Source organism: Narcine bancroftii, unplaced genomic scaffold (assembly GCF_036971445.1).
Source record: "Narcine bancroftii isolate sNarBan1 unplaced genomic scaffold, sNarBan1.hap1 Scaffold_1089, whole genome shotgun sequence".
NCBI classification, from domain to species: Eukaryota; Metazoa; Chordata; class Chondrichthyes; order Torpediniformes; family Narcinidae; genus Narcine; species Narcine bancroftii.
Window position 1 is genome coordinate 22,586 of NW_027211834.1, and position 21,690 is coordinate 44,275.

Genomic DNA, 21,690 nt, shown 5'->3' on the forward strand with positions numbered 1-21,690 from the left:
CATGGCTTCCGCATCCTTCCTGTAATGAGGTGACTAGATACTCCAAGTGGGGTCTCACCATAGACTTGCAGCCTGTCCTCTGAACTCTTGACCTCAATCCCCTGACCAGTGAAACCCAACATCCCATTCTGAAACGTTGCCCCCTCTACAATCTCTCTCTCTCTCTCTCTCTCTGTGGGTGTAATTTGGCATTTCCGTACTTCTGACCGTCGGGATGGACGCAAGTCGAGGACGCGAGGGACGTAAGTCGAGGACGGGAGGGAGGAGGGAGCAGGGCAGGGCGAGAAGAAACTACAAAATAAACCCCAGGCAGACTTCCTGGAGAGAACGGGGCGACGCGGCGGCTCCTTCCGCAGCGTTCACGCTGCGCCGGCGCTAAGACCCCGCGGTGGGCCGGGAGTGCACAGAAGTTCCCAACTCCTGCAAAACTTTTCTGGGGAGTTGCAGGGAGATCCCGAGAGGCAGGAAACCCGCATCTGGCAGCGCCGGCTTCCTCCATGGCTTGAAATCGGCGATCCCTGTCCCTGGAGGTAACTTTTGATCCGAATTTAACCTTCCTCACTTGGTTGTGGTTGAGGGCAGGGGCCGGGCTTCGCTGAAGGGTGAACCGACCCAACTGTTCAAAACCCCAACCAGATGCATGAAACATTGGGTGGATTCGGCCTTCCGGTCGCAGGTCAGTTCCCTGCAGCCGCACTTCACTTCCACTCCGGACAGGCCACCGACGCCAGCTGTTCCCCGCGATCTGGGTCCGGGTCCACGGCAGCAAACGTCCCGTCCACCCGCTCCGAGAGGGTCGAGGCGCGACAGCGAGAATCCTCCGGTCCCCTACACCCCTCCCTGTCTCTGTAAACTCCTCCGGTCCCCTACACCCCTCCCTGTCTCTGTAAACTCCTCCGGTCCCCTACACCCCTCCCTGTCTCTATAACCCCCTCCGGTTCCCCACACCCCTCCCTGTCTGTAACCCCCTCCGGTCCCCTACACCCTGTCTCTGTAACCCCCTCCGATCCCCTACACCCCTCCCTGTATCTGTAACCCCCTCCCGTGTCCCCTACACCCCTCCCTGTCCTGTAACATTTCTGGTCCCCTGCACCCCTTCCTCTCTATAATCATTTCTGGTCCACTACACCCCTCTCTCTTTCTGTAACCCCCTCTGGTCACCCAGAACCCTGTCTCTGTAACTCCCTCATTTCTGTTTCCCTTCACCCCTCCCTGACTCTGTAACCTCCTCCAGTGTCTAACTCCCCTTATTGTCCCCCTTCCTTCCTCAGGCCCCCCAATCCCTTCAATTTATTTGCAAGGTCTGTCCCTCTGTGGAGAGGTTGCCTGCCCTCCGTCTCACATTTTTGGGATCAAACCAACATGGCCTGTTCTCAGTGCGCTGGGCTGTGGGAGTTGGGCTGCAGACCCTAGCTGGCCCAGTTCCATTACCACCTGCATGTGCATGTTCACACCCAACATGGATTTTCTGGCAGCAACAGGCTGCTTCAGGATATCTGAAGGGCAAGGCCTGACCCTGGGCAACTCGTCTTCTCACCCAGTCTGCACTACTTTGACCTCCCAGGAGCCAGGAACATCAGAGTAAGCAGGTTGACTTTTGAGGAAAGGCTTGATTGTTTAATTGTCAAACAAGACCAGTAAGATTCACCCTTAGTGTCGCTCGCTGCCCCCTTCTAGTACAAAAGAGAAGCAAAACAGCGTCCGTGGATTCACCTCCAATGCTCCCATAGCCTCACAAAGCCTTTGGGAGCCCCTCCTCACCCTCAGTACCCTCTTGAAACCTGGCTCTGACACCTGGTTCCCATGAGCCCGTGGCCAACCCTAACCCCCGACCGCAAGCCGCCCGGAGCTTGTGGGGGTCCCTCAGCCGCTGAGTCCCTTGCTGGTCCGTTTTCATGATCACCACACCCTTGGGGCCATCTCCTCTACTTCTTCTCAACAGAGGCAGGGGGGAGGTTTGTGTTCTCCCCCTTTCTGGTGCCCTGCGCCAATCTTCCGCTCCCCAGAGTGCATAGCCTGCCCACCCCATGGCCTCTGCTGGGCACAGGTGCCACCACCTTGGCCACAGACCCCAGCGGCTTCTTTAACAGACTGTTTAAAAGTCCACATGGAGCCACCAGAATTAGGACCGGGCGGTTGAACCCTTTGGAGTAGAACTGTGCAGCTGCTCCCCACTCTCCCAGGTCTGCAGCAGCGCAAGCTGGATCCACATCTCCTGAAGGATGAGAGGGAACACGTTTGAAACACAAGATCTTGAGGGATTTCCTTTTGAAAATCTTAACTCTGTTTCAAATAAGAGGTTCCTCGTTCTAGATCCATGGTACAATTTTCCCTGAGTCTCAACATGGATAAGACGAAGGAGATGATCATGGGCTTTAGAAGGACCAGGAACGACCACCCTCCATTACACATCGACACCTCTGGAGTGGAGAGTGGGGAAAACCAAGTTCCTTGGAGTTTGCTTAACTATTGACCTATCGTGGACACTCAACATCTCCTCACTCTTCAGGAAGGTGCAACAGCGACTGCACTTTCTGAGAAGACTGAAGCGGGCAAGGCCACTGGCCACCAACATGTCAACCTTCCACAGGAGCTCTATCCAGAGCGTCCATCACAGTGGGGTACGGTTGCTGCAGAGAATTGGATCAGAGGCCAAATCCCCAGGACCATAAGGGTGGCAGAGAGGATCACTGGAATCTCACCTCCTCCCACCATTGAAGTGAATCTACCGGGATCGTTGTCTGAAGAGGGCACGCGAAATCATTGAGGACTCCTTTCCCATCCTGCACACAGCATCTTCCAGCTGCTCCCATCAGGGAAGAGATCCAGGAGGATCAGAGCCAGCACCACCAGGCTGGGGAACAACTTCTACCCATGGGCAGTGAGAATGTTGAACGACCAAAGGAACTGCTCACACTGACCCTCTGAGACCCTCATATTCATGAAACAATATTTATTTATTTGTATCTATGAATACTTGTCCTGCCTGTGTATTGTGTGTCTTAGTGTTTTACTTCGAGGACCGGAGAACGCTGTTTCGTTGGGTAGTAGTTGGACAATCAGATGACAATAAACTTGACTTGAATTCACATCTTCACTTTACACTAGGGAGCCTATCCTCTCGTTATCCGAATGGTGGGCATTTCCAGTGCCCTGTGAAACAATGCGGGTTTCCAATAAAGTGGCGGGTGCTCCAGATATTGGAGAGGTGGGGGTAAAATGTGCCCCAGTGCTGACGAGCTTCTTGGTTTGAGCCCACAGATCGGGACCAGGAACCATGGAGTCGGCAGCCTCCAGCAGACCCACCCCCAGTACCGCTGGAGGGATCCGGGAGTACAAGATCGTGATGCTGGGAGCTGGGGGAGTGGGCAAGAGCGGTAGGTCTCATCTCTGGCCCTCATGGACAGAGAGGGTCCATGGGGTCTGGTCCGTCCGTTCAGCATTGTCATGCAACACCAGCCGGTGAGAAGGGTCTGCAGAGGAGTTTAGTTATGAGGAGAGACCACGTGGAGTATTGTGCAGTTCTGGGCTCCTCGTTTAAGAAAGGATGCACTGATGTTGGAGAGGGTTCAGAGGAGGTTCACAAGGATGATTCTGGGAATAAAAGGATTGTCATGTGACAGCTCTTGGCCTGAACTAATTGGAATTTATGAGAATGGGGTGGGGGGGTGCGGAATCTCATTGAAACATTTCGAATGTTGAAAGGCATGCACAGAGCCGATGTGGAAAGGTTGTTTCCCATGGTGAGAGAGTCTAAGACAAGTGGGAACAACTTCAGGATTGAAGGGCGTTCACTTAGAACAGAGATGGGGAGGAATTTCTTTAACCAGAGGGAGGTGAATCTGTTGCCATAGGCGGTTGTTGAGGCAGGATCATTGAGATTGATAGATTCTTGATTAGCCAGGGCATCAAAGGTTATGGGGAGAAGCCGGGCAGTGGGGAAATTGATCTGCTCGTGATTGAATGGTGGGGCAGATTCAATGGGCTGAATGGCCTATTTCTGCTCCTACGTCTTATGGACTGTTGGAAAGGAAGTTAAAGGGGACATGATGAAGTAATGGAGAGGGTAGACAACTGGACACATTTTCCCTTATCAGATTTAGGGTAAGGGGGAAGAGATTTAGAGGGGCTCTTTACCCAGAGAACGGTGGATACTTGGAACACATTGCCAGCAAGTGTTCAGCCTTGAACTGGCCTGGTGGAGGAAGCCACGGTCGCAAGTACTGGAATATGGGATGAATATGGATGGATTCCCGCTGGCACTGATGTGATGGGCAGAATGGCCTGTTTCCACATGAAGTGATTCAATAAGTAGTTCAGAATTGGGTTGATAGTTATGACTGATTCTGGAGAGTCAGATTATCTTTAGGATGAACCACAGAACAGTGCAGCACACATGCTGTTCGGCCCTCCTAGTCCGTGCCAAACTATTTTTCTGCCTTGGCCCACTGACTTGCACCCCGACCATAGCCCTCCGTATCTCTCCCATCCATGTACCTGTCCAAATTCGGATTCTACTTCTTACTAAGGGCTGGAGAGGTTGCAGCTTTATAGCAGCCCACTGACCTTCATGTTGTCGGGGCGTGAGCGGGGAATCCAATGTGATCGCGGAGAGATTGTGTAAACCTCATGCCCAGGCAGGCCCGTCCATAAGTACGAGAGGTTCTTCCTCAGGAAAGACCCCTGTCAGCCTGGACTCAGCTACTTCTCTCCACTCCCTTTGGGCAGACAGTACAGAAGCTTGAAGTCCGTCAAGGTTCAGGAACAGATTTTAAATCTATGGGCCACCAAGCTCTTGAACCCGCCCGCCCCCCACCCCCCAAACCCCAAACCTGTCCTTAAACCACTTTGGGGCCACCATCACTTACTCCAGGAATGGTCTGCATGACTGAAACGGAACTTATTTTTGCACGAACTACAACAGTGAATATTCATCTATCCCATCATTTTACCTCTTTTATTTGTGGAACATTGTGGTAATTTAAATTTTTTTTTGGATGACAGCAATGGTAACAGGCCTTTTTTCCTGCCCATGAGTCAGTGCCGCCCAGTCAACCTACAGCCCCTGGATATTTTGGACAGCAAGAGGAAACCGGAGCCCCTGGAGGAAACCCACGTAGACACGGGGAGAACTCCTTACAGACAGCGCCGGGTCACTGGCGCAGTAGTAGCGTATAACGTATGTTAGCATATAGAGGTATACCTGGATGGCTTGAGGAAAGTAGAGCGTTCCCATGAAACCTTTCATAGGCCAAAATGGCGTAAAGCAGAGACCCATTCACAACTGTTGGAGGCTATTTTTGTAAAAGCAAAGACCCATTCAAATTTCTTTCGGATAGCGAACACTGGTTTCTTCGTAAAAGCGAATATTCCTAAAGCAAGTATTCGTGAAACGGGGTTGACCTGTACTCCGTAGCATGTGATGTAATTGTAGTTAACATCTTATGGACTTGTTTGAGTGCAGTGAGAATCTCAGTGCATCGTACGCATCAGACTCCAGTTGCAGATGGCACCGGAGGTGGGGGATCTCTCTACGTGCTGTACCACCTTGTGTGGATCAGGGATGCCCATCTGTGGCTCCAACCTCCCAAGCGGGGGATGGGAGCGGAATATCCCATCGATAGCACAGCACCTTCTTCTTCTCTTTGGCTTGGCTTCGCGGACGAAGATTTATGGAGGGGGTAAAAAGTCCACGTCAGCTGCAGGCTCGTTTGTGGCTGACAAGTCCGATGCGGGACAGGCAGACACGATTGCAGCGGTTGCAAGGGAAAATTGGTTGGTTGGGGTTGGGTGTTGGGTTTTTCCTCCTTTGCCTTTTGTCAGTGAGGTGGGCTCTGCGGTCTTCTTCAAAGGAGGCTGCTGCCCGCCAAACTGTGAGGCGCCAAGATGCACGGTTTGAGGCGTTATCAGCCCACTGGCGGTGGTCAATGTGGCAGGCACCAAGAGATTTCTTTAGGCAGTCCTTGTACCTTTTCTTTGGTGCACCTCTGTCACGGTGGCCAGTGGAGAGCTCGCCATATAATACGATCTTGGGAAGGCGATGGTCCTCCATTCTGGAGACGTGACCCATCCAGTGCAGCTGGATCTTCAGCAGCGTGGACTCGATGCTGTCGACCTCTGCCATCTCGAGTACCTCGACGTTAGGGGTGTGAGCGCTCCAATGGATGTTGAGGATGGAGCGGAGACAACGCTGGTGGAAGCGTTCTAGGAGCTGTAGGTGGTGCCGGTAGAGGACCCATGATTCGGAGCCGAACAGGAGTGTGGGTATGACAACGGCTCTGTATACGCTTATCTTTGTGAGGTTTTTCAGTTGGTTGTTTTTCCAGACTCTTTTGTGTAGTCTTCCAAAGGCGCTATTTGCCTTGGCGAGTCTGTTGTCCACCTTTTAATTAAAGGCCAAATGGAGATGCTGGAGGAACCCGGCCAGTCTTGCAGCATCCATGGGTGGTAGAGATACATTACCATCGTTTTGGGCTTGACCCCTTCCTCAGGGTACAGGAAGGTGGCAGAATGAAGACGCCGGGGGAGGGGTCCACAACAACAAAAGGTGTGAATTGGAGATGATAAAGGGGAGAATTGATTTTGGCTCCGTGAAAGGAGATGGGGGGGGTGGGGGTGGGGTTGGGGTTGGAGAGAGACAGATAGATCTGGAAGAAAGGTGACAGGAAGTGGGGGGGGGGGGGGGGGGTTGAACAGAAACCAGAGAAATCTGGTCAGAGGGGGGGCCCAGACAGAAGATGAGGTGCTGCTCCTCCAATTGGCGGGTGGTCTCAGCCTGGCCTCGCACGAGACCACGGACAGACATGTCAGCCAGGGGAAGGGATGGGGAATTGAAATGGGTGGCCAGTGGGGGATCTGCGCTGTTGCGGCGGATGGAGCAATCTCCTGGTCTATGTCCAGTCTCTCTGATGTCTAGACCACAGCAGGAGCACCAGGTGCAGTCGACGACCCCCGCAGATTCACAAGTGAAGTGTTTCTCTTGGAAGGACAGTTTGGGGCCCTGAATGTCTCTCCTTTCTCTCTCGCTTCCCTTTTCCCTGTTTCCTTTTACCTGAGCCAAAATCAATCTCACTTTTCCTCTCATCATCTCCAATTAACACCTTTTGTCTGCTGGCCTGGACCCCTCCCCCTGCCAGTCTTCATTTATTCAGACCTGCCTGTTTTTTTCTGCTAACACCCTGAGGAAGGGCTCAGTCCCAAACTGACGCTGGAGGCTGGCCGAGTTCCTCCCCCATTTCTGAGTGGTTTTTAACTACAATCACAGCTCTTGCAGACCTTAGACTTTCACTCTGCAGTGGGCAGTTCGTCTCTCACTAGGGGCACGCCAGTCGCTGGGCAACCTTTCGTCTCGTAGCAACTGTGGGAGAGTGGGGAAAGCAGACAGATGAGACCATCTCGCTGGCAGCTTGTTGACCTGCTGCTGTTTGTGGGCTGAGCTCGTCCCACGCTGTGCAGGAGAGCAGGCGGCTTCTCCCTCTCTCTCTCCCTGACTCGAGGTTCTACATCCTCTTCTCCTGCCCCACATCCTGAACGTGTCGATCTGCGGAAACCATTCACTAGCTCCCCGTCTCAAAGCCTTCCCTGTCTCTGTAGAACAGCACCACCCCACCCCCTCTCCACTTCCCCCAGCATGGACCCACGGTCCAGTCCCACCAGATTGGACTCTCGAGCACTGCTCCGGGCCCTGGTGGTGGGACATTCATAAATCCCCTCCTCTTACATGAGCCGAGTTCTGGTCTTCCCCTCTTTGACTTTGGATTTGAAGCCATACAAGGGGGTGGCACGGTTAGCGCAACACTATTATGGCACCAGCGACCCGGGTTCTAATCCTGCCTTGTCTGTAAGGAGTTTGTCCATTCTCCCCGTGTCTGGGTGGGTTCCCCTTGGGTGCTCCAGTTTCCTCCCTTCAAAATGTACAGGCAGTTGTTGGTCAATTGGGGATTGAGGAGCTTGTGGGCCGGAAGGGCCTGTTACTGTGCTGAACCTCCAAATTAAAAATTAAATTCCCAGAAGGATGAGAAGGACAGTGAGAAAGTTCACAAAGGGATCAGGTAGATGGGAGGCCATTCACAATGGGATTTGGAAGACTGGGACCATTCCCAATGGGAACAGGTAGGCAGGAGGGGGACTGTTCCCACTAGGATCAGATAGATGCGGAGGAGGGGGGCACATTCCTAATCGGATTGGGGAGTCTGGGACCCTTCCCAATGGGATCAGGTAGTCGGGGGTGGGGGGATGTTCCCACAGGGATCAAGGAGATGGGGGGGGGATGTTCTCACAGGGATCAAGGAGGGGGGGCATTCCCACAGGGATTAAGGAGATGGGGGTTGTTCCCACAAAGATTAAGGAGACAGGGAGCCGTTCCCACAGGGATTAAGGAAACGGGGGGGAGAATGTTCCCACAAAGATTAAGGAGGCGGGGGGCCATTCCCATAGGGATTAAGGAGACGGGGGTGGCCTTTCCCACAGGAATTAAGGAGACGGAGCGGCTGTTCACACAGGGATTAAGGAGATGGCGGCGATGTTCCCACAGGGATTAAGGAGATGGGGGACTGTTCCCACAGGGATTAAGGAGACGTGGGGGGGCATTCCCACATGGATTAAGGAGACAGGGTGGGCTGTTCCCACAGAGATTAAGGAGATGGGGCCATTCACACAGGGATTAAGGAGATGGGGGTTGTTCCCACAGGGATTAAGGAGATGGGGGACTGTTCCCACAGGGATTAAGGAGACGTGGGGGGGCATTCCCACATGGATTAAGGAGACAGGGTGGGCTGTTCCCACAGAGATTAAGGAGATGGGGCCATTCACACAGGGATTAAGGAGATGGGGGTTGTTCCCACAAAGATTAAGGAGACAGGGAGCCGTTCCCACAGGGATTAAGGAAACGGGGGGGGGGGGGGTAGGGAGGCATTCCCACAGGTATTAAGGAAATGGGGGGGGGAATGTGCCCACAGGGATTAAGGGGGGCATATTCCCACAGGGATTAAGGAGACAGTGGGGGGGAGAATGTTCCCACAAAGATTAAGGAGGCGGGGGGCCATTCCCATAGGGATTAAGGAGACGGGGGTGGCCTTTCCCACAGGGATTAAGGAGACGGAGCGGCTGTTCCCACAGGGATTAAGGAGATGGAGGCGATGTTCCCACAGGGATTAAGGAGATGGGGGACTGTTCCCACAGGGATTAAGGAGACGTGGGGGGGCATTCCCACATGGATTAAGGAGACAGGGTGGGCTGTTCCCACAGAGATTAAGGAGATGGGGCCATTCACACAGGGATTAAGGAGGCCTGGGTTTGAATCTCGCGCTGTCTGCAAGGAGTTTGTACGTTCTCCCCGTGTCTGCATGGGTTTCCTCTGGATGGTCCAGTTTCCTCCCTCCCTTCAAAACATACCGGGGGTGTGGGTCAATTGTGTGTAATTGGACAGCATGGGTGGGTGGGCTCAAAGGACCTGTCATTGTGAGGCATGTCTAAATTTTTAATTATGAGAAAATTCTTTTTTTAAAAATCTTGATTATAAACTCAATTTGAGTTGGGTCTCTGGTTTATTTGGTCTCTGGATTACTCTTCCGGGAACCACAATCTCACCACGATGCCTTTGGAGTGGTTGCAAACCAATGAACTGTGCCGAGGCAGATGGCTTGGATTTACCACAGGCCAACTCCACAGTTGACACTAAGCGGACTGATGAATCATCTCAGTTCACACATGCTGTTGTGGGAGAGTTGGGAATAGTTGTCTACCAGGGTGCACAGCCATCTGTGTCCTGCAGCAGGTCGTCTGAAACGTCTCCTTAAACCGCAGGCCGCAGCCGACAGGCTCCAGAGTATAGACAAATCCTAAGAACCCAAGCAACCCTCACAAAGTAAAAGGATTATCGGGACTCCCACACATGCAGTATGTTGGCTACAAGTGGACTGGGTAAACTGGCCACATGCGTGTACAGGTGTCCTCGATGCATGCAGCAGATCGTCACGGATCTATCTAATTTCCTTACAGCTATGACAATGCAGTTCATCAGCCATCGATTCCTGGACTATCATGACCCAACAATAGGTAAGATGGAGACTAAATCTCAACTATTTGACATACTCAGGAATTTAGTACTTTGCTTTTTAAAAAAGGGAGCTTCACTCTGCGTCTGACCCCAGGGGTGTGTGATGGGATGGTGCGGAGGGAGCTTCACTCTGCGTCTGACATTGGAGTGTGTGATGGGACGGTGTGGAGGGAGCCTCACTCTGCGTCTGACCCCGGGGAGAGTGTGATGGGACAGTGCAGAGGGAGCTTCACTCTGTGTCTGACCCCGGGAGTGTGTGATGTGACGGTGCGGTGGGAGCTTCACTCTGTGTCCGACCCCGGGAGAGTGTGATGGGACGGTGCGGAGGGAGCTTCACTCTGTCTCCGACCCAAGGAGTGTGTGATGGGTCAATGTGGAGGGAGCTTCACTCTGTCTCCGACCCCGGGAGTGTGTGATGGGACAGTGCGGAGGGAGCTTCACTCTGTGTTTGACCCCAGGAGTGTGTGATGGGATGGGACAGTGCGGAGGGAGCTTCATTCTGTGTCTGACCCTGGGAGTGTGTGATGGGACAGTGTGGAGGGAGCTTCACTCTGTCTGTAGAGTGATGTTGGGGACTAGAGCGTGTTATAGAAAAAGGGAGGGGGGTGGCAGGTTGAGGCAGGGAGGATGGGAGACGATGCGGGGAGCGGTCATTGTGCTGTCGGGGAGTGGGGAGATGTGATGACCACCTTTGCCCTATTGTGGGGTTCTCCACTGCTTCCAGAGGATGCCTACAAAACGAGGGTTCGCATTGACGATGAATCAGCCCACCTGGACATCCTGGACACTGCAGGACAGGTGGGTTACGGGGTGGTGGTCGAAGCTGCAGCAGATTGCACAGCTCATCTTCCTGACAAAGGCTGGTGCGCATCTCCCGGGTCCCAGAGAGGGGCAGGGGATCACTGTCTGAGAGTCCAGGACTAGATCACTCCAACCGCAAGGAGTTGGTGCTGCACTTCCCGCGGAGTCATGGGCTCCCCACACCCCACCACAAGCAGAGCCAGGGGGTCTCTTGACACCACATCAACTGTTAACCTCTGGGCATTGCTGTGTAGCCAGGGCCACCCTCCTACCCTGGTCTAACCCCTCCCTCAGAACTGCCCCTCCCTCAGCTATGCCCCATCCTCACCAATCCCCCAACCCTCCCTTGGTTATGCCCCTTCCTCAGTTATGCTTGGGGTTACACCCCTCCCTCAGTTATACCACTTCCTCACCTCTCCCTCAGCACCAACCCTCCCTCACCCCTCGGTTCCACCCTCCCTTACCACCGCCCCTCCCACAGTGTGCGCTCACCTTGGGGCGGGTCTCAGTATGGGGCTCCTGTCCCTCTCCCCACCACCACCCCTCTCCCGCCACTGACTCTACCCTGCGGCCTGTTCCAGGCGGAGTTCACGGCCATGAGGGACCAGTACATGAGGGGAGGCGAAGGCTTCATCATCTGCTACTCCATCACCGACCGGCGCAGCTTCCAGGAGGCCGTGGAGTTCAAGCAGCTCATCTACCGGGTCCGCCACACCTACGACATCCCGGTGGTGCTGGTGGGGAACAAGTCGGACCTTGGCAGTCTCCGGCAGGTAATCAACGCAGCCACATGCCCTGGGACTGGGTGGTGGTAGAACAGCAGGGATCGGGACCCATGTTCGAATCCCGCCCTTTCTGTTTTATGTTCTTCCCGAGTCTGCGTGGGCTTCCTCCGAGGGGTCCAGTTTCCTCCCACCCTCCAAAACGTACGGGTTTGTAGGCCAATTGGGTGGCACAGGCGTGTGGGCTAAAAGGCCTAAATTTAAAATACTGGGGATTATAGACCAGTGAGTGTTATGCCAGTGATGTGCAGATTATTGGAGGGGATTCTTAAGGACAGGATCTATGAGCATTTGGGAATAGTCAGCACGGTTTTGTGAGGGGAAGATTGTGCCTCACGAGCCTACAGAAGAAATTGAGGAATGTTGGGATGCGGTGAATATGGATTTTAGTAAGGCATTTTCCAAAGTCCCCCATGGGAAACTCATTCAGAAAATCATGAGGGATGGAACCATGGCCATGTGGATCAAAACTGGCTTGCCTGTGGAAAGCAGAGAGGAGTAGTGGACAGAAAGTATTCTGCCTGGTGGTCAGTTACTAGTGGAGTTCCGCAGGGATCCGTTCTGGGACCCCCTGCTCCACGTGATCTTTGGATAAAGAGGTAGAGGGATGGGTCTGTAAGTTTTCAGATGATACAAAGATTGGAAGAGTTGTGGATTGTGTCGTAGGTTACAAAAGGATAGAGGCAGGACACAGAGTTGGGCAGATGGAGTTCAATCCAGATAAGTGTGAGGTGGTGCATTTTGGAAGGTCAAACCAAATGTCTGAGTGCAGGGCTAATGGTCGGATACTTAACAGCGTGGAGGAACAGAGGGACCTTGGGGTCCAAATTGAGAGATTTCTCAAGGTGGTCGTGCAGGTTGATAGGACAGTTAAGAAGGCTGATGACTTCATTAGTCGGGGGGATTGAGTTCAGGAGTCGAGAGGTCATGTTGCAACTCTACAAATCTCTGGTGAGACCCCACTTAAGAGTATTATGTTCAGTTCTGGTCACCTCATTACAGGAAGGATGGGGAAACGATGGAGAGGGGGCAGAGGAGATTTGCCAGGATGTTGTCCGGTTTGGAAAAATATGTCTTATGAGGCAAGGTTAGCAGGGCTGGGACTTTTCTCTTTGGAATGAAGAGGGATGAGAGGAGACAATAGATTATGAGAGGCATCGATAAGGTGGACAGCCAGCGCTTTCTTCCCAAGGCAAGAATAGCAAACACAAGGGGACATCTCTATAAAAGTGAAGGGAGGAAAGTTTAGGGGAGATATAAGGGGTAAGTTTTTTTTTAATGCTGTGTTGTGGGGGCCTGGAATGTATTGCCAGGGGTGGGGGTGGAGGCTGGAACATTAGGGGTTAAGAAACTCTGAGACAGGCACATGGAAGAAAACTTGAGGGTTATTAAGTGGTGAGGGTTTAGTTTTTTGTTGGTTAGGAATATATAGGTCAGCACAACATCGAGGGCTGAAGGGGCTGGAGGGGTTCGTGTGTCAAGGAGAGAGTCAATATGTGGGAGACTAAGGACTGTCCTGACAGGCGTATAAAGTAACAAGGGCTAGTGATAAGGCGGATGGTCACGAGTGTCTAAAACTAGAAGCCATGGGGTGAAAGGGGGAAGAATTAAAGGGGATGCACAGGCTGATGGGGATGTGAAGTACAGGAGGTACAAGAGAAGAAACATAGGAGGTAAAGACGGACAGTAAAATCCCCATTATCTGGAACTCAAGCAACTGGCAAAAAGGTTGTGGAAAATAATAGATAAAAAAATATAAAAGTTTAAAATTGGCACCCTCCTTGCAGTTAGCTCGCCAATCCATGCAACCAAAAAATTCACTTATCCGGCATCCCCATTAGTGCTGGATACTGTTGGTTTTACTGTATAACCAGTACTTCGGGTCAGAGCCCTTCTACAATGTATGAAAGGGTTAGGGTTAGGGTTAGGACTGCAAGACGGATCAGAAGACGGGCCAAACGCAGGGAAATTGGACCAGCTCAAGCTGGCAATGTAATAGGCACAGACAAGATGGGCCGAAGGGCCTGATCCTTGCTGTACGAGTCAGCATCATGTCTTTGTTACTATTGGCAGGACTGAGGCAAAAACTCTGGACGAGTCCAGTGATCCTCTACATTGGAGAGACTGGATGCAGACTGGAAGAAAGTTTCATTGAGCACCTTGGCTCTGTCCACCGCAATAGCGGGGATTTCCCAGTGGGCACCTATTTCAGTTCCCTGATCCATTCCCTAGCTGAAGTGTCTGTCCATGATCTCGTTCACTGCCAGACTGAGAAACCCCAGCAAATTGGACGGCCAACACTTCACCTTCTGTCTGGGCTCCCTCCAACTAGATGGCATTAACATTGACCAATTTCCGCATAAACTCTGCCCCAATCTTCCCCTGTCACCTTTCCCCCATCTCGCCTCTCTCTTCCATTTTCCCTGTCTCCTTTCACAGAGCCAAAATCCTCCTAACATATCCAATGAACATTTTTTCTTGGTCTGATTTCCTCCCTCTCCCAGCCTTCATTCTGATGCCTTCCTGTTCTTTCCCTCCACCTTGAGGAAGGCCTCAGGCCCAAAACGTCGGTGATATATCTTTACCTCCGAGAGAGGCCGCGAGTCTGGCTGGGTTCCTCTGGCATCTCTGAATGTTTTTACTTCAGTCACATTCCATGTTACACCTCAAGGACAGTGATCCAGTGACCACACTCAGACAGCAAACCTGAGTCCCTACTTTGTGTACATCAGTTACGTCCACCACCCTCTTTCTCTCACCATCAAACATGACAGCACAGTTACAGGCCCTTTGAGTCGGTGCCAAACTATCAATTTTACGGATGATATGAAGGTTGGAGGAGTTGTGGATGGAGCTGAAGGTTGTCGAAGGTTACAAGAAGATATAGACAGGATGCAGAGTTGGGTGAAAAAATGGTAGATGGATTTCAATCTGGTTAAGTGTGAGGTGCATTTTGGAAGGACAAACCAGAAGGCTGAGTACAGGGTTAATGGTTGGTTACTCAAGAGTGTGGATGAATAGAGGAACCTTAGGGTCCAAATCCATACATCCCTCAAGGTCACAGCAAAGGTTGATAGGATAGTTAAGAAGGCTGTGTTCAAGAGTAGAGAGGTCATGTTGCAACTGTACCAGTCTCTGGTGGGACCACAATGAGTGTTGTTTTCAGTTCTGGTTACTTTATTACAGGAAGGATGTGGAAGCTATGGAGAGGGTGCAGAGGAAATTTACCAGGATGTTACCTGGATTGGAAAATAAGTTTTATTTTCCCATTCATCTGGGACTTTTCCCTTTGGAGTGAAGAATGATGAGAGGAGACTTAATAGAGGTCTACAAAATTATGAGAGGCATAGACAGGGTGGACAGCCAGCGCCTTTTTCCCAGGGCAGGATCAGCAAACAGAGGACACGCATACAAAGTGCAGGGAGGAAAGTTCAGGGGAGACATCGGGGGTGTTTTTTTTTTTAAACAGAGTTGTGGGGGCCTCAAATGCATTGCCGGAGGTGGTGATGGAGGCTGGGGCGTTTAAGAGACTCTTAGACAGGCTCACAGATATTAGAACAAATAGAGGGCTGTAGCTGGGGAGCCATTAATTTTTTTTGGGTAGGTATTTATAGATCAGCACAACATTGTGGGTCAAAGGGCCTGTGCTGTGCTGTAGTGTTCTATCTTCTAGTCCCACTGGCCTGTACCCAGTCCATATCCTTCCATATACCCAAAGGGTCTTCTTAACCCTTTGAACTCCAGACATTTTAACCTTTCATCAGGAACTCCTCGACTTACGATGGGGCTGTGTTCTGATAAACCTCAACGCAAATGGAAAAACCGTCAGTCGAAAAAGAATACCACACCTAGCGAACATCAGAGCCTAGCCTGCCTTCAATGTGCTCAGAACACTTACCGTAGCCCACAGGTGGGCAAATGCACTTAAAACAAAGCCTATTCTATAATTAAATGTTGAATACCTTTTATTCCACACTGGAAAAAAAACAATTATCAATCATAAAATGACAGTCACATCAACACTGTAACTTCGAAATACTAAGATGGACCATCGTGAGTCGAGGAGCATCCAGATTGGGTCCGTGGGTAAACTCCACTACAAACACCAGAACGAACCAGCAAGTGGTTGGGTATAAAATCAGTCCTGATTAACTGGGACATGAGTAGTCCCTGAAAACAGGGACACAGAATCCAAGGGGTTAAATCTTAAAATTGAGTCCGCATTCACCTCTTCAGCTCATTCCACACTCTGCATGAAGAAGTTCCCCCAAACCTTTCCCCTTTCACCCTTAACCCATGTGTTCTGGTTTGTAACTCACTGACCCTCAGTGGGGAAAAGTCCACTTGCATTCATTCTTTTCTTTGCCCCCCCTCGCCGCAGGTTTCAAAGGAGGAAGGTGCAGTGCTGGCCCGCGAGTTTAACTGCCCGTTCTTCGAGACGTCGGCTGCCCTGCGGCACTACATCGACGATGTGTTCCACTCCATGGTGCGGGAGATAAGGCAGAAGGAGAAGGAGGCATTGCTGGCCCAGGAGAGGCGGGTCAGGCACAAACACAGCGTGTGGCAGAGGCTGAGGAGCCCCTTCAGAAAGAAGGGGGACTCGGTGACATGAGTGGAAGTGGGGAGGGGGGGGTGGCAGTGGGAAAGGAACTATGGCCACGGCCCCTCCGCCCTCCTGCTGTCTCTGCCCGCCGATGCACAAGGCGCCTGTTGAAGGGGCTGGGTCCAGCCATTGCAACTTATCTGGGTGAAGCGGTACGCAGTCTCTATCCCTCTCCCCACTCACACAAACTCCAGCACCTTGCCAGACCTAGCCAAGCAATTGTCCCAGCCAGCAGCTTCAATAAAAGGCTGGTCATTCTCAAGTCCAGACAGTTCTCTGCTCAGAATCCCATTGCTGTTCTTGCTCCTCACATTGAAACCACTCCGAAGGCAGGGACAGTGTGGATCAGACACAGAGTGAAGCTCCCTCCGCACTGTCCCATCACATACAGCCGGGATTGGACACAGAGTGAAGCTCCCTCCGCACTGTCCCATCACATACAGCCGGGATTGGTCACAGAGTGAAGCTCCTCCGCACTGTCCCATCACATACAGCCGGGATTGGTCACAGAGTGAAGCTCCCTCTGCACTGTCCTATCACATACAGCCGGGATTGGACACAGAGTGAAGCTCCCTCCGCACTGTCCCATCACATACAGCCGGGATTGGTCACAGAGTGAAGCTCCTCCGCACTGTCCCATCACACACTCCCGGGGTCAGACACAGAGTGAAGCTCCCTCTGCACCGTCCCATCACACACTCCCAGGGTCAGACACAGAGTGAAACTCCCTCCGTTCCATCTCATCACACACAAAGACAGGGCCAGTAAAGCTAAGATAGTTAAAAAAAATAGTTTCTTGCATTCCATTTCACTGATTCCTCAATAGCTTGAAGATTACAATCAAATGACCTCTTAACCTTTTAAGTGCCAAGGAATACAACTAAGTTTTTGAAATGTCTCCCTGCAATTTAACTCCTGGGGCACAAGGAGTTAAACCAAACAACAAAGAGTACATGAATCCAGTCAGTGTCCAGAACTGCTTGATGAATATCGCTGCCTCTGTACCCCACAGCAGAACCTCCTCATCCTTCAACACCAGGGCCCTGCTCACAACAGCCAGAGCAGGCAGTGAGCTTGTCGTTGAAACGATTGGTGATTGCCACCTCCCCCACGCCGTCCCTAAACCTTTGGCATACACTTTCCTCGTGCTCGCCACACCTGTTCTACACTTTTGAGGTTCAAAGTCGGAAAGCTTGAATTAACCTCCATTTCCCACAGTTTTGACCCATTGTACTCCATCCCTGTGCATCCTACAACAACTGGTCAAAGCCATTAGATGGCCATACAGACTGGAGGCCTGTCACCAGTGGTGCGCAGGGATTGGTCATTGACCGGTACACAGTCTCTTAATAATTTGGAATGACAATGTAGTGAGTATCCAAGTTTGCAGACCCCCAAACCCAAACAAAGAAGGACTCTGCTCAATGTTCATGGGCCCCCTTTCCTGTGACACACAGCAATGGTAACAGATCCCATCGGCCCACAAGCCTGTGCCGCCCAATCACACCCAATTGACCCGTACATTTTGAAGGGAGGGAGGAAACCGGAGGGGTCGCTGGTGCTGTAACAGCATGGCGTGAACCGTGCCACCACCCACATTTTGGTTTCTGCCGAACTTGTCGTTCTCTCTCTCCTACCAGCTACATAAAAAACATGAAAAATATTGATGTTATGCGGGGTGAAAATGAGGCTTTTACTTAAATGTGCTGTGGCCTGCCAACTTTCAGCATCTGTGCTTGAAATTCTGAAGTCCAATGTGTATCAGGGCTCCTGTTGAGAATGGGGGGTGTGGAAGACAACGAAGGGGAAAGGATCTTGAATAACCGGGAACATGGGCAAAGGAACAGCAGATTGAATTTAGTTTGGACAAGGTGGTGACTTGCACAGTGAACTCTGTGCTGGGGAACAGAGACTGGGAGGGGTACAGGTCCACAGTTCCACAACGCAGGGCGATGCATAAAGTGTTGGGCACCCTTGACCTTCATCAGTCAGGGACTTGAGCACAGAAGCAGGGATATCATGTTATAACTCTACAGGATGTGGTGAGACCACATGGGAAGTATTGTGGCCAGTTCTGGTCACCTCACTGCAGGAAGGATGTGGAAGCTGTAGAGAGGGTGGACACTGCCTGGGTTGGAGAGCACGTCTTCTGAAGATAGGTTGAGGGAACTTGGAACTTGGTCTTTTCTCTTTGGAGTGATGAGGATGAGGGTGACCTGATAGAGGTGGACAAGATGATGAGAGGCATGGATTATGTGGATGGCCAGAAGCTTTTTTCCCCCCCCAGGTTGAAATGGCTGACACTAGGGGGGGGTGGCATAGTTTTAAGGTGCTTGGGAATGAATATGGGGGTGGGGGGGGAAGAGATATTTTTTACACAGAGTGGTGGGAGGGTGGAATGAGCTGCCAGTTGAAGTGGTGAATACCGGCTCGAAAAATTTGGGCAGGTACACAGATGGGAGGTGTATAGAGGGCTATGGACTGGGTGGAGGTCAGTGGGATGAGGCAGAAAAATAGTTCAGCACAGACTTGAAGGGCTGAAGGGCTGTAATTTCTTTAAAGACAAAACACGGTATCAGGCCCGTGCAGCCCAAATACATCCAGTTAACCTACTGACCCTGTACATTTTGAAGGGAGGAAACCATGCAGACACGGGGAGAACGTACAAACTTCTTAGAGACAGTGCCAGGGTCAGTGCCCTGTGCCTGTTCCACAATGGGCAAATGTTGGATCCAGGGTTGCTGGCGCTGTGAGAGCGTGCTAACTGTGCCACCCAATGTTCTATGCTACCATTTAATCAGGTTTGTGGACAGGGAAGGATTAGAGGCATTCAAGACCAGAAATCCATATAAACCATATAACCACTTACAGTACAGAACAGGCCAGTTCGTCCCTACTAGTCCATGCCGTAGCAAATCCCCACCCTCCTAGTCGCACTGACCAGCACCCGGTCCATACCCCTCTAGTCCCCTCCTATCCATGTAATGATCCAGTCTTTCCTTAAATGTAACCAATGATCCCGCCTCGTCCACGTCTGTCGGAAGCTTATTCCACATCCCCACCACCCTCTGCGTAAAGAAATTTCCCCTCATGTTCCCCTTATAATTTTCCCCCTTCAATCTTAAACCATGTCCTCTAGTTTGAATCTCCCCCTTTCTTAATTGAAAAAGCCTATCCACATTTACTCTGTCTGTCCCTTTTAAAATCTTAAACACCTCTATCAAGTCCCCTCTCAATCTTCTACGCTCCAGAGAAAAAAGCCCCAGTCTGCACAACCTTTCCCTGTAACTCAGACCCTGAAATCCTTTCAATATTCTCGTGAACCTTCTCTGCACTCTCTCTATTTTGTTTATATCTTTCCTATAATTTGGTGACCAAAACTGTACACAGTACTCCAAATTTGGCCTCACCAATGCCTTGTACAATTTCATCATAACCTCCCTACTCTTGAATTCAATACTCCGATTTATGAAGGCCAACATTCCAAATGCCTTCTTCACCACACCATCTACCCGAGTATCAGCCTTGAGGGTACTATATACCACAACTCCTAAATCCCTTTATTGCTCTGCACTCCTCAATTGTCTACCATTCAATGTATATGACCTATTTAAATTTGCCTTTCCAAAATGTAGCACCTCACATTTATCTGTATTAAATTCCATCAGCCATTTCTCAGCCCATACCTCCAGCCTTCCTAAATCACCTTTTAATCTACGGTAATCTACCTCACTGTCCACAACACCACCAATCTTTGTGTCATCCGCAAACTTGCTTATCCAATTCTCCACCCCTACATCCAGATCGTTAATATATATAACAAATAATAGTGGACCCAGGACTGAACCCTGAGGAACTCCACTAGTCACCGGCCTCCAATTTGACAAACAATTTTCTACCACTACTCTCTGACACCTCCCATCCAACCACTGCTGAATCCATTTCACTACCTCTTTATTTATACCTAAGACCTCCACCTTTTTTCCTAACCTCCTGTGCAATCGCACCAAAGAGCCTGTCAACCATGGTTGCCCTGGTGATGGAGGCAGGTAGCTTATCAGAAAGGTACATGGAACTGAGAAAGATGGAGGGTTCCATGACATTCTTTGGAGTTTTGGACAGGGGCTGATGCTATGAAAACAGAACCTGGACAGGAGAGTGGAGACGTTTCCATCAGTGGGAGACTCTATAAGGTGGGGCTGGAGGCACAAGGGGTGATCCAGATTGAGATGTGTGGGAACATGTTCTCACAGAGGCTGGTGAATCTTGGAAGATGGTGGAAACTGGATCATTGTGGTGGGGGGAGGGGGTGATGGCATGAAAGGAAGTAGATGGGCTTTTGACTGACAAGGGAGTTGAGGGCAATAATCAACTGGCACAGATGAGATGAGACCTGGATCATCCCTGAATGATCCCCCCTCTCTCTAACCCTGCCTCTGGGCAGTGACGGAGAGCATGGAACCTAGCTGATCCCCCCTCTCTAACCCCAGGATCATTGGAAATGACAGGGAGCAGGGACCCAGGCTGATCCCCCTCTCTCTAACTACAGGGTCACTGGACAGTGACAAGGATAACGGAGCCCTGCTGATCTTCCCTTTGAACAGCAGGGAAGGCACCAACTTTGTGATCTTCGCATTTGCCCATTGTGGAGTAGACAAAGGGTCTGCTCCATCAGGACCCTAGCACATTGCGCATGGCCCTATCCAAGTTGTAGCCTGTTAATCATTGCTGCTAAATAACTGGCTTTGCTGGCCTGGGAATAATTTATCCTAATTTATCAAGAGACCTCTTGGTGGAGTTTTTTTGTGAACCCCAATCTGAAGCCATCTCTTCCAAAGCATCTGAAACTGGACGCACCATCCTTCATGCAGTCAGTGCCCGGGCAGGCGTCGGTGATGAGGGTGTTCCAGCATCGGGCACAGTGCCAAGGGGGTAAGCTGATGCCAAGGGGAGTGCCCTGCTGTTTAAGGCACATTTGGACAGGAAGATTTGAGTCAGGGGTGGTGCAGTTTTTCCATTGGGCTAGCAAGCAGCATCCTCCCTCCCCTGATCTCGGAGGGAGCCGCAAATGACTGCAGAGGTTCACGGAGTCCCAGGGCAAATATTTACGTCACTTACATGCAAATTAATTGCTTCATTTCTTGCAAATAAAAGGTGATACTTTAAACATAGTCTGGGCTTTGACTAAATACAAGTGTATGGTTTCCTACGTTTCTCCCCATTGGGAGATTGGTCACAGGGTGCACACTCTCGCTGGAGTTTCCTTGTTTGCCCAGATGGTTCTGAACAAGGAGCATTAGAGAGTAATGACCAAATCAATTATGACTCCAGTATCTTGAGCTGATACTCCCTCACTCTCACCTTGGGGCCACTGGGCAGTGACAGGGAGCAGGGATCCTGGCTGATACCCCCTCTATAACCCCAGGGTCACTGGGCAGTAACAGGGA

At 51.2% G+C, this 21,690-nt stretch overlaps 1 protein-coding gene across 2 annotated transcripts; it reads left to right on the forward strand.

Annotated features, from left to right (window-relative positions):
- The first annotated feature begins 272 nt into the window (after positions 1 to 272).
- LOC138750231 (GTP-binding protein Rit1-like) lies at positions 273 to 21,410 on the forward strand. Of its 2 annotated transcripts, XM_069912354.1 has the most exons (6): positions 274 to 530; positions 3,262 to 3,377; positions 10,000 to 10,056; positions 10,782 to 10,855; positions 11,440 to 11,631; positions 16,022 to 21,410. In XM_069912354.1, exons 2-6 carry the CDS (start codon positions 3,278 to 3,280, stop codon positions 16,250 to 16,252), a joined length of 654 nt encoding a protein of 217 aa, XP_069768455.1. In that variant the 5' UTR covers positions 274 to 530; positions 3,262 to 3,277; the 3' UTR covers positions 16,253 to 21,410. The 2 variants fall into 2 exon arrangements, with proteins under 2 accessions (XP_069768457.1, XP_069768455.1); XM_069912356.1 differs by lacking the exon at positions 3,262 to 3,377 and having other exon boundaries at positions 273 to 530.
- The last annotated feature ends 280 nt before the right edge of the window (positions 21,411 to 21,690 follow it).